This window comes from Leuresthes tenuis, unplaced genomic scaffold (assembly GCF_036924035.1).
Source record: "Leuresthes tenuis unplaced genomic scaffold, fLeuTen1.0.hap1 SCAF_16, whole genome shotgun sequence".
Lineage (NCBI taxonomy): Eukaryota > Metazoa > Chordata > Actinopteri > Atheriniformes > Atherinopsidae > Leuresthes > Leuresthes tenuis.
This window is the reverse complement of record NW_027325370.1, coordinates 5,932,790-5,948,035: the sequence shown is the minus strand read 5'-3', so window position 1 is coordinate 5,948,035 and position 15,246 is coordinate 5,932,790. Positions and strand designations below refer to the sequence as shown.

The 15,246-nt window shown below is 39.0% G+C and overlaps 1 protein-coding gene across 1 annotated transcript in view; it reads left to right on the top strand.

The window, feature by feature from the left end:
- The window catches only part of cacna2d3a (calcium channel, voltage-dependent, alpha 2/delta subunit 3a), a 117,711-nt gene that overhangs the window by 31,441 nt on the left and 71,024 nt on the right, over positions 1-15,246 (top strand). Inside the window, exon 4 of the mRNA XM_072367437.1 lies at positions 8,424-8,483. Coding sequence (XP_072223538.1) covers positions 8,424-8,483 — 60 coding nt within the window. The remainder of the gene's footprint in view (positions 1-8,423; positions 8,484-15,246) is intronic.

Sequence of the window (15,246 nt, the reverse complement as noted above, 5' to 3'; positions counted from 1 at the left end):
TTTTTAATGATATTTTAAACTCAAAAGGGGAAAATCCAGGGCTGTGATGTAATTTGAAATCCGACTGAAAAACCACACAGATAACAATATGACTTCAAAGATCCAATGTGTTTTTTTTAACCCTTATACAGCAGCAAGCAGTTGTGTGCTACATGAAAATAAAGCAGTGTGTTTGTGTTCTTATCAGAGTGCACAGCCTCTGTCGCTCACATGCCTCATTTTTCCCGTTCAAAAGATCTCTGCTGTCCAGAGATGGTGCTGCCGTACACGAACAAGCACACACATCTCTTATGAAGCGAGTGAAGTTCAATTGTTTCTTCACAGAAAAAGAGAACTTCTTTGGTTGAAAAGACTCGCACAAAGACAGGGATAAAAAGTCCACATTGGCCTATTTTTTCCATGATAGACTTAAGAGCCGTTTGAAGGGCTGCGTCTGAGTTTTCAATGTTTGTGTTTGTTTTGGTCTGAGTGGCTGCTGCTCTAGAGTGACACACAGCAGTTTCCTAAGGTCATATTTATAAAAAGCTTCAGTTGCACAATTTCTCCAACACTAAAGAGAGAGAACGCAGGCTAAGACTTGACCCATCATGGGACAGACTTTTGGGTTCCAGATTATTATTCTTTATGAGAGAACGAATGCTTGCCATGCATGTTTAGAATATCCTGAGAACCTATCACTAGACAAGTATTGCTATTTGGTAAGTTACAGGGAAGACAGAGAAATTGATAAAAGATAAGAATGAAGATTAGATGGGCACAGTTGTGCGGTGATATATTCATGTGATTAGTTTTAAACTAAAAAATATTTATTTCTCCTAAGGCAGGAAATGTACCGTAACATGTGGTGTCAAGTCAAGTATTTGTGATCATTCCTTCTTTTATCTTGAACATCAGTTTGATATTTCAAACATATATTTTTGATATATCAAACAAAGTAAAGACTTTACGTCATAGATAAAAATTGAATAATTTCTAATTGAGCAAGCACTTGGCATTAGCCGTGTCTGTTGCTGTTCTGGTTTGTTGTTTGAGATAAGCAACAGTTTTCTTCTGCTTATCTCAAGTAATTTTTCTATCACCAACAAATCGAAGTGAAAGGCATACAGCAATTTTTCCAGGGTGATGAAATGAGCATGTAGGCAGCATTAGGTGGGAGAGGGAAATGTAAAGAAGAAAAGGTAAGTAAAATGTTCAGTCTGAGAAAGAAGTGGATATGAAAAAAGAGGAAAGGTGATACAAACACAGAGAAAGGGGCAGGGGGTGGTGGAGCTGGGTTAGGCACTTCATATTCGCCATCAGTCAGCAAAACCGCTGAGAACTGTCAACTATTGATTATTGGGACTTGATGTCTCAAAGCACACACTCCCCTTCATCTCTTTGTCTTTCCCTCTCTCTTTCCTTTATCCTCTGTATCTGTCTCTCCACCATGCTCTTCCCACTTGGCTTAGACCCAGTCTAAATGTGCAAAACAGAAGAAGCAAAGTGTCACTGAGCACTTTTCCATTTTGTTGATGCTGCAACTCTTCCCAGGCTGGTTTGACAATATTAATTGCTGTCCCCAGTACTATTGACGGGCTGAATGAATCCCACTCAGCTCATCCCAGGCCTCTGGCACAACCAAGACCCGTAGGACCTGCCCTGCAAGGTGGCCAAATCTTAGTTAGCATTTCGTGTCACAACGGACATCTACAAGCTATTCAAATGCATTTGCTAATGATTCTTTATTTGTATACCGTATGTCCTGCACGGTCACGCAGGTATTTCATATGGTATCTATGATTATGTATAGTATAAGGTGCTATTTTTAGGTTGTTTATTAAGAAGCAACTCTGCTGCTCTCAGGACAAAATGCTAAAAATCTGTCCAAAGTTGGAACCCAAAAGTACAAATGTGTGCTAAAACAATGTCACATGGGACCACTGTTTCTTTTTAAGTCTATTTAGAACTCTAGCTGATGCACTCTTATTCTTGGTTACCTCAGGAGAAAATTCAAATTTAGGCCACTGCCCTTCCGCTTTTCTGGTGGAGGGAATGTGCCGAGTCAAGGTCTTAATGTACTGCTGCGAAAACGTCAAAGACTTCCGCTCCCAGTCAATAATGTATGTGACCCCCTCAGTCCCCTTCCTCTGCTCCTCTCACAGCAGCTGTTAGCGTAGCTCAGCTATGTATGACAGCCTTTGCAAACTTTGACAGATTTAGTGCTCCATCTATTATGAATAGGCATTTGCTAAGGTCAGTGGCTTCAACCGTCAAGAAACCCACTACACAGTAGGTGGGTTGCACGAACAACAATGAACCAATCAAATTGACAGTTAAATGAGGGCGATCATTTATGAACAGTAAACAAGCCAAATCCTTTTAGAGGCAAAATATAATCACAGGACGTCAGATCACAAGAGGGGTTTGATTAGTACAAACATGGAAGAAATTACATGGGTGGTGAACGTGGGCTGGATAAAGAATAATCAAATGAGAGCAGAAACTATGTTTTTATTGAGGTGGAAGACATAGCTTTTAGTGCAGATTGAGACCAGCAGAAAAATGCTTTACTCCACACCCATCGCAAACAAGTCTTTCTCAATTACCACAGCAAGTCTTGTTAGCTGTGGGGTTTTAGCTTTTATCCTGTCAGCTCCCGTGAAGGTTTGTGAAGTTGTATGTTTGTATTCAAGCGTGTGTCTTTTTAAGGAGACAACAAACCTTGCTTCTGACTGTGTCAGTTTAATTATTGTTGTCATCTCATAAGCCTGAGCCTCGACAAAAGTCATTTCTTCTTTATTTAAACTGCATCACAGACTCTAGCTTGACCACCCATTGAGAAAAAAAAATTTAAAAGAAAAAAAGACACGGTGTGCTTCTTTTAATTTATGCCAGAACAATTAAAGCAAGTGGTCGTGTTGCGTGGCCCACAGCCACACAACATGCATACAAACTCCATCACATCATCTGGAGTGTTCATCCAGGTGATGTGCTGGAATTTACATTCACAGATGTGAGCATATGTTTGTCTCCGATCCGTTTTTCCAACTCATTAACTCCCTGCACCAGTTTACATTATTTTAACTCATTATGGACGTTATGGTTTAACTCCATTCTTACTGCATGGTGAGTTACACTTCCTGAAAAATATGCCAGATTATATAATATGGGTGTAAATCAAGAGTTTAAATTATGATTAGAGTACAAAACAAATTATATTATCTTTTGGGGTATTCCCATTAAAATCATATTCCTTTATGTGGCAGCTGTAAACAAATTCTATTCCCTGTTTAAAGCCCAGCTTGGTCTGACAGACCATGCGATTTAGTCTTTCAGCATAGTTGTACGTGGTTGAGGCATGTAATGTGTTGAAATAATGTGATGATAACACTACTTTTTGAGATTTATTTGTTCAGCAGGAAGCAGAAATCCAGTTGTTTTAACAATTTTCTTTGGTCATTTTTGTGTTTTCCTAACCTTATAAAAATGATTAAAAGACAGACGTGTAAGTGACTACATATCTAAACCTGACTGTACAGCAAGCAAAAACAATCAGAATCTCCTTTTTGGAATAATGTCCTGAAAAGCATGGACAGGGAAAACCATGTCAACTAAGAAATAAAAACACTCTTGGCTGAAAATCTTGTATTTGTTCCTCTCTGTAACCACCCCTCACCTGCCTCCAAAAATTTAATTTTTTGGGGGTGGGACTTTTCAATTAAATGAGGGAATCTGTGTGTCTTCTATGATAAATGTAGTTTAAAAGTATTTCAGTGTCCACCATGAAATATCTGCTAATATGCTGTCCATTGACTTTGTTTCGATGATGCCATGGTGTCATTTTTATACCGGTGGAATGTAATATTTTGCTAATAAAGAGTTTTGGCTCATCCAGTATGAGATCAGCTTGAAGCTCAACAGATGCAAAGAACAACAGCATTAATCTCTTGATTTGTTGTCAACATACTACACTCATTTTTGTAAAACTTGATGATTGTTGAGCAACAGCAGAGACGTCAGAGTGTAAGAGATGGCAGCAACACACTCCTCTCCTTGTTATGCTACCCACACACCAGAAGACTTTGAAATGACTCTGAAAAGACTCTGAAAGACTATCATCTCACATCTAAAGACTAGTGTTTAGAGTTTTTAGTCCCAGACTAGCCTCAGACTAAAGATTTTACAAAGACTGTGAATCTTATAGGGTCACTATTTACAAGACTACATCCAGATTTTTTAGATTTTTTTCCCATCATGCAATTTTTTCCCCATCACGCTCAGCAGAAAGTTTACAAAAATGGAGGAGAAGCAGCTTTTAGCTACAGCTGCTCTTGTCTGTGCAGTGGTTTGTGGTGAAAAACCCAACAAAAAGAAGAGAAAACGCCACAGAATATCGCTCCTTCTTCTACATCCGCCGACATGTTTGTTATTGACTGTCTGCTTTCCTGTTTCCGATTTTGTCAGCGCTCATCTATTGGTTGTTGATTGTGTTACGTCACTGCGACCTGCAATAATATTAAACACGTTTGTAATGATCACAAGCCTAAGACTAGGGAAAGACTGGTATGAAACGTGGTTGCAGACTGCAGATTACCACCTTAAACTTAACGACTGAGTTGACGGGAGCGCACCGAGACTCCAGTTAGACTCCTGAAGACTGTCAGTTTTTAGTCTGGGACAGTGTTATTAGTGTTTAAATTAGTGTTTTTTGTGAATCTGATCCTGAATAGGGAGCTTAGCAACAAGAAGTCATGTGAACCGAAACCCATGAGTGGGACAGTTGGAAAACACAGAGAGGAACCTTCACAGTTTCACTCACTAGGCTGTGAGAGTGACCCTTGATGTGCTGTTATTCACTCTTTATCATGTTATTTCTGTTTGGTCACAGTAGTCTTTTAAAAAACTTTACCAATTTTTGTTCAAATATGTTTCTGATGCTGTAATTCTGTGCCTGCATGTTGTTCGCTTGATGGTATCTCTCATTAGAATATTCATTTTGCTTTAGGAAATCAAAGAGACATCCATTTGTTGTTGCTATTAGCCTTGTGATGGATATTAATGAACATTAGAATCATAGTTTCTTACATATATACAGGTGTAGAGCAGGGTATATGCAGCTATATAGAAAATACATACCGGGTACCTGTTTTCTCACTCACATGTGGGAATGCGCAAATTATTTTGAGTGCTTTTACATATCAATATTTCTAACAGGAGATTATCTTTCAGGCTGTTTGGAAGAAATGGGGTGGAAATCAAGAGTATACGCTCTTTTTTGGGCACCACTGACCTACAGCACATGTTTATTCTACATGCAGACTTGCACACTCACACAGTCAGTGAAGAATGTTTAAAAATGATGTGTAAAAGTGGCAGAAAAGCTCAGTGGGCTAGGACTCAAATGTGTCAGCTCAGAGAAATTACCACTCACACATGCACACACTAAAACGCACCAGTACCTGAAAAGTGTGTGTCTATCAACGCTGGCTTTACAGACAGCATCTGACATTTTGTAAGGAGTGTGAGGCTAAATGTTCAGACCTTTAGAGAATGTTATTCTCTCTTTCCTCTTTCGTCTTTTCCTTCCGTCCGTTTGTTCACAATCCTTATCTGTGTTTGTTGTGAACATTGAGCAGGTGTACCTGCCTAAGGATTTTATGTGTGTGTCTCATTGCCTGGATTTACAAAAACGTGCACACAGACAGACACACACACATACTTCAACTCTAGTGCTCACACTATTGTAAGAGTTTCCGGCCCAGGTCTTTGAAAGATTGGAGGGTGTCCAGACTCTTTCTGATTTGCTTTCCTCAGTCAACCTCTCGGAGACAAAGATGGAAGAAGAACAAATGCATGAATGAATAGCTGAATAGAACCAATCACAAAATGATATACAACAATATGCATTGGCCAGGTGTGTTGCTATGGTGAAGAAAATGATTGGCCAGACTCTAGATAACAGTGTTCGCTTCCCAAAACAGCTTGCCTACACACACACACACACACACACACACACACACACACACACACACACACACTTACACATGGCTCAGCTGAAATAAGCTCGTTGATTGCAGTAGTTTAACCGCTAAACCCATTTGAATGGAAATGTGAAATGGAAGTCCATTACCAGAACTCGCAGGCACCAAGACCAGCTGTGAAAAAGGGCAGTTACTTGAAATGAGAACATACCATGAGCATCACATTTGGAAACATAGAGAAATGTGTGTGTGTGTGTGTGTGTGTGGGTGGGTGTGTGTGTGTGAGTGTGTGAGTCTGTTGGAGGCAGAAGAAAAATCCTGAGAGTCAATCTGACAGTCACTAACCAAAAAGATATCTCCTGGCCCTTCACCTGCAGCTTTAATTCATTCAGAATTGTTATTGATTCTATCTAAGATACTTTAAGATCATTTATTTACCATACCGCACAGTATTTCCTGCAGTCTTACAGTCAAACAGACATTTCAGGGGACACTCATTTTGAATGTGTATAAACTTTGTTCCACATCAAGTCATATGATGTTTCAGCTGAAACACAGGTTTTGGAGTTATCTAAAACAGTAAATTACACCTATCCGACGGTTCTGTTGGATACTGAAAACTGAAATGGACCAATAATGATCCAACTTCTTGTAAACATTGTTGTATTTGAATTTTGACTTTGTAGTTATTAGTTTTTTCTTGTTGAATGATATATAGACTCCAGTTCTCTTCTGCACTTTAAAGGCCTCTTGTACACCTACTAATTGACAGTTCCACGTTGTCTTTGTGTCAGGGTCCTTATAGCATAATGCATTACTTTAGTTTTTTACTTTAGATTTTTCTCAGCCATAAATTATATCACTCTGACTGCTCTGTGGCAAACCACTTCACTGGACTCAATGCCTTAGTAAGAGTCAGGTCAGAAAAATCAAAGACTTTATACATCTGGTATATTGTGAACTTCATTCAGCACACCCCTTCTATCTGTAAATCATGTCAAAGACTTCATGTCCTACATGCTTTCATGTCTTATTTTTTCTTTATTCCATCTCTCCCTCCAGTCTTCTGTTCTTGATTAAGAAAAGCATAATGCAGTTCACATTCCTATACTGTTCCTGAAGCCTCTTTATCATAAGCAAGTCTCAGTCACTTCACTCAAGGAGTGTTAAACCTTAAAGCACATTTCCTCTAAGTGTGTGTTGACTACGGGCTTTCCCATAGTTAAGCTTCAAGTACAAAATGGCTCTTAGGCTGTCTTTGCAGCCCCATTAGTTTCCTTTCTATGATACTTTCCTGTGGAACTTGGCTGTAGTTCTCTGAAAAAATGTGACATATTAATGTAAGTATGGAGTAAGGAGGAGATCTTGTGGGAAGCTTATTTGTACGTGGGTATTAATCACACATTTAAGGAGTTATTTATGTTTTTAGTGAAACATCTATGAAGGACTCAATGTATTCATGGCTTTTTCTACTCTTTGTTTGCTGAAATGTACAATATACTATAAATGTCACAAATAGGGAGTACCATCATCTTACAGACTTCCTCCAAAGATCTGTATGCCAGATATGAGTTTGGATACAACTAGGGGCCTATATGTGTATTGTATATGTGACCTCATGTGTTGGTCTAATATTTTTGTGTCTGGGAACACTTAGACTCTGCTGCACCTTTTTTATGGACATACTTTGGAACTACTCCAAGTCTTCAAAGTGTTGCTTGTCCAGTCAAACAAGGTACCTTACCAAGAATCTCCTCGGTCAGGGAAGCCACCCAAAACCCTATAGCCACATTCCACACAGAGCTTTAGAAATGATCTGCATAGTCAAGCATCGCACTGTGGGAAGTCTTTTCAGCAACGAAGATGAAGGGAGAATGACATTATCCATTAATTGAGGAATGGGCTCGACCTGAGACCTTTTAGGACAACTGTGGACAAGAGAGCACCACTGCGCATCTGTGGAAAAAAAAATACAAATGATGATAGCTCTCCCAAAAGAGAAATAAAAATAATTAGATGGGGTGGAAAAAAGAATCATAATGCTGAGTGAAGCACACACAAATCCCCACAGGCATGCATGGCAGACAAGACCTGCAAGAGGGTGATGATGGCATGAGTGTCCATGTGTGTTTGTGTGCGTGTATATTGGTGAGCGTTGGTGAGTGCCTGCTTAAAACAGTGTCTACTGATGATGGAGTTTGTTGTCATAGTGTCCAAAGAACCCAAGGCAGTCATTACCTGTTCTGCTGAACCATTTAGGAAAATAGCCCCCTTTTACGAGATGGCCCAGTATCTGTCTGCTTTCTGTGTATGCGTGTCCTGAGGGGTTTTAGTGTTGCTCTGGTGCTAAGGGGTACTTTCTGTATGGATGTTTCCCTGCTTATCATTTCTGACTCCCAAATCAGTTTTGTTGTAAAGCAGTTATTTGTTTGTTGTAAAGCAGTTATCTTTTTTTTCCTGCAGAGATTGGTCGAGGCAGCAGAGGAAGCCCATCTACAGCATGACGAAGATCCAAACTTGCAGGTGAGTCTATATTTACAACGTCCTGTATTTCTTACATCTACATTCCAATAACTCATGCTTCATTTTAATAACCATGTTCATCCCTTGTTCTTAAAAGCTCAGTAATTGATTCATGCTTAAGATAATCTATTCTACAGAAGATAGTCTTTCAGAGAATCTAATCTTTTGCAATGCAAAAGGCCCAGCAGATGACGAGAGTCTCTGTAAACATGAGACGACAGATGAGAAGACCCCTGTTTTGCTTAACAAGGCTTAGCAGACTTTTCCCTTTTAAAAGCTGATGTTGCGACACATCTCTCAATAATCATGTGATCATTTTGTACGCACGTCTCAGACAGTCACCCTCAGCTAGTCACAGTCCCTCTAGAGCTGTTGTGCTGACCATCAAGGACACCTCAGGGCAGAATTCACAAAAGTCAGACAAGTAACATCACAAACTTGAGTTCTTGAGTGGAGATATGATATGAAGTCAACTTGGAAGAATTTGCTGCTAAACTACTTTGCTGCTTAACTACTTGAGTTTGTGGCTTGTGTGGGGATGTCTGTGCCTGCAGCGAGCATGTTTACTTTCTCAATTCTGTAAGGTATTACAGAGAATGTGCCGTGGTTTTCTGCTGTCATTAGGTATCAAGAAGGATTTGCATCTAAATGAACCACTAACTGTTGTCCTGCTCAGATTTTTTTCCACAGTGCCCCAACCATTTGCTGTTTTTCTTTTTTTGTCTTTTATATATAGACAATATTGTTTTACAATTATATGTATGTGAGAATAGTGTTGAAATATTTCTAGCTGTTCAAATCAGCTGAAAGAAATGACCAAAAGGTATTACTGCCTTGAAACTAACAACCTCCTCAAAGTCCCAATAACTGTAAATATTACCACAATGTGTTTACTGGATTAAACAGAAACCAAAACTGATTGTGAAGAATTTTTTCACTAAATTATTTACTGCAAATATTTCCCTCAACATCACAGGTGCCAGCACTGATGATATGATTTCATATCAAAAATTAAACTTGTTGATACTGACAGCTTGAGGGGTGTTAGTCCACCTCCTTGTCATGGCCGAGGTGCCCTTGAGCAAGGCACCGTACCCCCATGCTCCCCTGGGCGCTGTGAATGGCTGCCCACCGCTCCAGTGTTTATGGCATCTGTCTCTATGAGTGTGTGACCCTGTGCATGTGCAGGTGCCAACCTGGATGAGCTAAAAGTGGAGGACAAATTTAGTGTGTATGCATGACAATGAATCTGATCTTAATCTTAAATCTTTAAAAAGCAACCCTCAATGTTCCATACTTTCCAAACTATTTATAACTTGCGCTTGTTTACAACTATTTGACAAATATTATCTGCAAAGACATTTTTGCATGCTTTTGTTGACATACGTCTGTGTGTCTGCATGTGTGGGTTTGTCTGTGTGTATGTGTCTTTGTGTTTTCATACGATGCTCGATGGGCAGTAACATTGTGTGGGATCACAATGGTGCTTTGTACCAGTAATTATTGAGCTGCGATGAAATGAGCCCAACATGGCGAGTTCCGTTTTGTTTCAGATTGAATGACACTGTTACAGAGCTGATACTGGCTGATACAGCCTATAGTGTATCAGACAGTTCTCTAGGGGAGCGTGAGAGACATTTTCAAGAGGGAACCAAAAAAACTAGAGATGCTGGCGCAGCATGCCAGTTGCATGTATCTAGGTCTCCAAAAATTAGAGGGAAATAAGTGAGAAAGGGGAGAGGGATGAAAGAAGAAAAAATGTAACTCTAAATAAGTCATATGTCATTACCAGGTACTTGTTGGCATGGTATGTTACCAGAGTAAAAACAGACTCTTTGATAAGAGATCTAAAGTTGCTTGCAAAATTATTCACTCCCCTTTGTCATTTTTCCTATTATTTTGCATTTCAAACTGTGATTTAAATTGGGGGTTTATTGGGGGGGTTGATTTAGTGTAAAATATAGTCCAAATTTGTGAAGTGAAGTAGAAGATAGAACAAAAGGGTAGAAAAAGCCATGAATACATTGAATCCTTCATAGATGTTTCACGAAAAACATAAATAACTCCTTAAATGTGTGAAAAAAAACGATAGTGGTGGTGTGTGCATTAACCCCCATTGCTGAAGCCTTGAATAAGATGTTTTGCTACAAATTGCCTTCAGAAGTCACAAAATGAGTTAGATAAGGTCTATACAGTGTCAGTCTCTGTACATATACACCTGTTCTGAAAGGCCCCACAGTCTATGAAGACCAAGGAGCTCTCCAAAGAGGTCAGGAACAACGTTGTGGAGATGTCCAAATCAGGGTTGGTTGCAAAAAAAAACTTTGAAAATACATCACTGGCACCAAAGGTGATCCTGTAGGAGCTAGAAAGCTCCTCGACAGAGACTGGTGTATCTGTCTATAGGACCACTATAAGCTGTTCACAACACATCACCGCCAGGCTTTACAGAAGAGTAGCCAGAAAAAAAGTTTGTCACAAAGCATGTGGAAGATTTGCCAAATGGAATAAGGTTCTATGGTCAGATTACACCAAAATGGACATTTCTGTCCATCAGGGAAAATACTACATCTGGTGAAAACCCCACACTTCTAATCACCCCAGGAGCACCATCCCTATAGTAAAGCATGGTGGTGGACTAACCCCTCAAGACATGAAATCACATCATCAGTGCTGGCACTTGTGATGTTTTAATGTGTTGGAATGGGCTTGTTAAAGCCAAGACCTCAATCTATGTACAGCAAAGTGCGCTCAGTGCTATACTCCAGTGGAACCCATCCAGCTTTACGGAGCTGAAGCAGTTTTGATTTAAAGAATACGCAAAAATCTCAGTGGCTTGATGCAAGCATATCATAAAACACTTGCAGCTGTCATTGTTGTAAAAGCTCTTTTAAATTTTTTCATTCTTTAAAGTTTTTACTTTTTTTTATTTGATTTTATTTATTTTCTGAGTTTACTTCATCAGTTTAAACATGTTTTGCAGATTTTTTCCCCACATAAAATTTCCCCAAAAGTCAATTTACAATACAGGTTGTAACACAAAAAAGATTGTAAAGGGGGGTGAGTACTTTTGCAAGTCACTGAATGAATCTGTGTCTTTGTGCACTGGTGTTTAAACAGTATTTAGTATTCCTTGGCAATTTGTATCGTGGCCATATATTTTTCATGGCTGACAATGTTTTGGATTTTGTGAGCATTACAAAGGTGTGATCACCAACAGCTGTGTTGTTTACACGCATGTAGGTTTTCATGAGCGCTTTATGTGTACAACCATGTAGTGTTCATGTGCACATGTCTGTGCAGCTCTGATGGTGGCATTTCTAATAGAGCTTTTTACTGCAGCACATGGTGAATAGATGGTAATTATCACCAGCTGAGCTAAAAATACCACATCCATGCTGTAGGGTGAAACCTCCTCCATCACTATTCGGGGTTTATTATAAAATGTTTGTGAGGTTTTTTGCTATTGGATATATATTTGGCTGGCAGCAGTTTGATAGGAATTTCCTTATCTAGCCTTTCCAGAGCTCTTCTGCTTCCATGTGAAATTGGCACGGTAATCTGCTGCGATTTTCCTCCCTCCTTTTACCCGCAATGCTCATGTGCTGTAAATAGGAAAGCAGAGAGCAGTCTCCTATGCCCTCTGTAGCCAATGAAATCCTTCCTTTGAGGTTGGAGACAAACAGTTAATTGCCAAGCCTAATGTTGACTAAAAATGCAGCCCGAGTCTGGAGGGACCAGTGACAGAAATACTTTTTTCTTTTCTTTTTAAAATTTTTTTTTCTCACACTTCCCTGACTAGAACGTAAGCCATAAAGTGCACAGAAGTGGCCACATGTTTGTTGATTGTTGAATTTGCTGTCCTTATCACTCACAAAAGCCTGAGTGGGTGCACGTGTATTCAGAGAATCATTCGGCTTTGTGAAGATGGGATTTTTAAGGTATTTATTCAAGTGTTAGCTTTGACTGTCAAAGGTACAATGCACAATTACACTGCACACGTATTATGTCTCACCTGCTTGCCAACTCCACACACAAAGCATCTTAAGGTACCTTTGTCAACAGTGTCAGAGAAAATTGTTCAAAAAAGAGGCACAATGCACTACCTAGAGAAAGTGATGTTGACAAGCCCCTGGAAAGCCTTTTTAAGGGATGAATCAGTTATCGAAAAGAGAGGGATTAAATATATACTTATTCCCACACACTGTACCCACTTGCTCACCATTTAATTACACAAATATTGAAGTCATTGATTTTTTTTTCATCCTGCAAGAATAAGAACAAAATTTTGTGGAGACAAAATGGCCTAATTCAGAATATAAAGGGAAAGAAGTTTTAAGTTAACGTGTTAGACAAATGCTAGTCCTGCTCATGTCTCCAGGCAGCCAAGAAGTGTTCACCGTTCACATCCAGACAGACTAGTAGACATGTTGGTTTTTAAGGCGATAAATATGTTTAATAATTATTCATTATAGAAAAAACAAACAAACTCAAGGGTGATTTACTCGCACATGTAAAAACAGAGTGACTTCCAGAAGAATTCACCAGCGCAGCCTGACATGAAACTAAATTTTGCCTGTCCACAGCCTATTGCTGTTTCTTGTCCTCAATACAGAATGAATCATTGTGTTTAATGGTTTAAAAATGTTCCAGACGTCATGTTGGTCACTTGTCAGAGGGTCTATTTTAACCCAAACTGTGATTTATTTTTCCTAAATATAACAAGTGGTTCTTGTGCCCAAACCTAGTCTGTGTAAGGTTAAAGTATAAGTTAGGAAAACGCAATCCTACCTCACACTTGTAAGCCTTCACCATATTCAACAGGAGAACTTTCATTGCTGTTTCAAGGAAGCACTGTCGTATATTGTTTTGCATTTAGGCAATACAAAATGTGACACTGACACATTCTCTTGTAGTGTAACTGACCCCATGTCTGAGGTGCTAATCAGCAAAATCAGTGCATGCTCAGTATCCTCAAACAAAGTCACAAATATACAACTCATTATTGCCCAGCACCTGTATTTACAGAAAGACTTGCAGTACATACCATTCATTTGTGTAAATCAGTAGGGAGGCAATACATTTTCAAACTTTCAATGCAAAAGTTTCAGAAGATGTAACTGCTAAGCTCAAGTGAGAGCAGATCATGTCACTCTTACCCTCTCATACCTGAAAAAGTATGTGGGGACTACCCCTGATTATTAACTTTGGATAAAGAAGACTAGCCATCGTTACAAAGTAGAGAGGATAAAAACAAAAATGACGCTAAACTTTTTTTTTTTATAGTATAGTTAAATTTTAACAGTTTGAGTACAGAATTACAGCAAGATTGTTGTGATGTGTGTACATAATGTCTGTATGCTATAGTCTGAAATGACTGCTTTAGACTTTTAGCATGTACCCAGAGTCAATGGGGCCAGAATTTATTTCTGATTTTAAGTGCGCCATGTGAACCATTACTTGGCCTTTCCTCCAAGTTATTTACTCAGTCTGCTGCCTCGTTTACCCACTGATTACCTACATCCATGCCCCCTGGTTGTCTTCCAGTCATATTTCCACACTCAGAAAGTGGTGTCTTACCCTTTCACAACCGTGAAAAAAGAGAGTATGAAAGTGGATGAGGAGAAGTGTAAAGTCTAAGAGGAGATTAGAGTTTAAAGTGGGCACCAGAGGGTGGAGCGTCACGGTCAGTCCCTCCTGCTTCACATATGGTGTCTTTCCTGACTCACAATCTTTCTTTTCCCCTTGAGGCTGTTGATCCACTGTGTTGCTCTATGGAGTGGGAGTATTTGTCACAATCAACAAAGGATGTGTATTAATTTATTCTTTTTTCTAAACTTTTATATGTAGGTCATGCTCTCATAAACTACGTGAGCTTAAGATAACAAGCTGCATGGGTGCTACTTATAAAGGATTGGCTTAATGCAGCGTCTTTTTATCCTTTTTGTTATACCGAGTTGCTACAACAGAAGCAATCCTAATACTAGAAAAGCACTACATAAAGGTGGTCATGTATGGTGAATTTCTAGAATTAAAAACTTCTGGCTTCAAAACTTGATTTCCTAGGTACGCCTAGCTATTGTTTATTTCCTTTTCATTTCATGATCTGTGGTTGTTATAGTGATCAAATATGTTACATGATGTTATAGACACAGAAAAGTCTGGTCAACAAATGAGTCATCGCAGACAATTAAGCCGCAGAATTTTCTGAAGAAGAGCATAACTCCCTTTTGATGTGGACGGGCTGTGGAACTTTTTCACATACAGTAAAGCAAAACAGAACTGAAAGTGATGTGAAAATCTTAAATGCCATTTAGCTCACTGGGATAAGCGGGCGGCCCACGTATGGAGGCTCTTTGCCTTGTCGCAGCCCTGGTTATTATAGTGATTGTGGCCCCCCCCGCCGCCCCCCCCTTGACTTACATCAACATACTGTTCATTTTTGATATTGCTTTGCAGTTTTGTCAGTATAATTAAGTGCGTTGTTAAAGAAAAGTCTCAGACAGCAAAAAGATTCAGATAATTTAAAATAATAATTTTTTACATTAAAGGGAAGAATTAGTGATTGAAAGTAGGATTGATGTTATATATTGTTAAATAGTGGAATATTTCGCATAGAATCATTCAAATATTTTTGCTGGAAAGGATGATAAAACACAATCAATTTGAACATTTTTAAAATAATGAAATTATGAAATACATTATCTACCGTCATGTGGGAGCATCATAGATATAAATAGATATCATTCAGTATATTACTTCA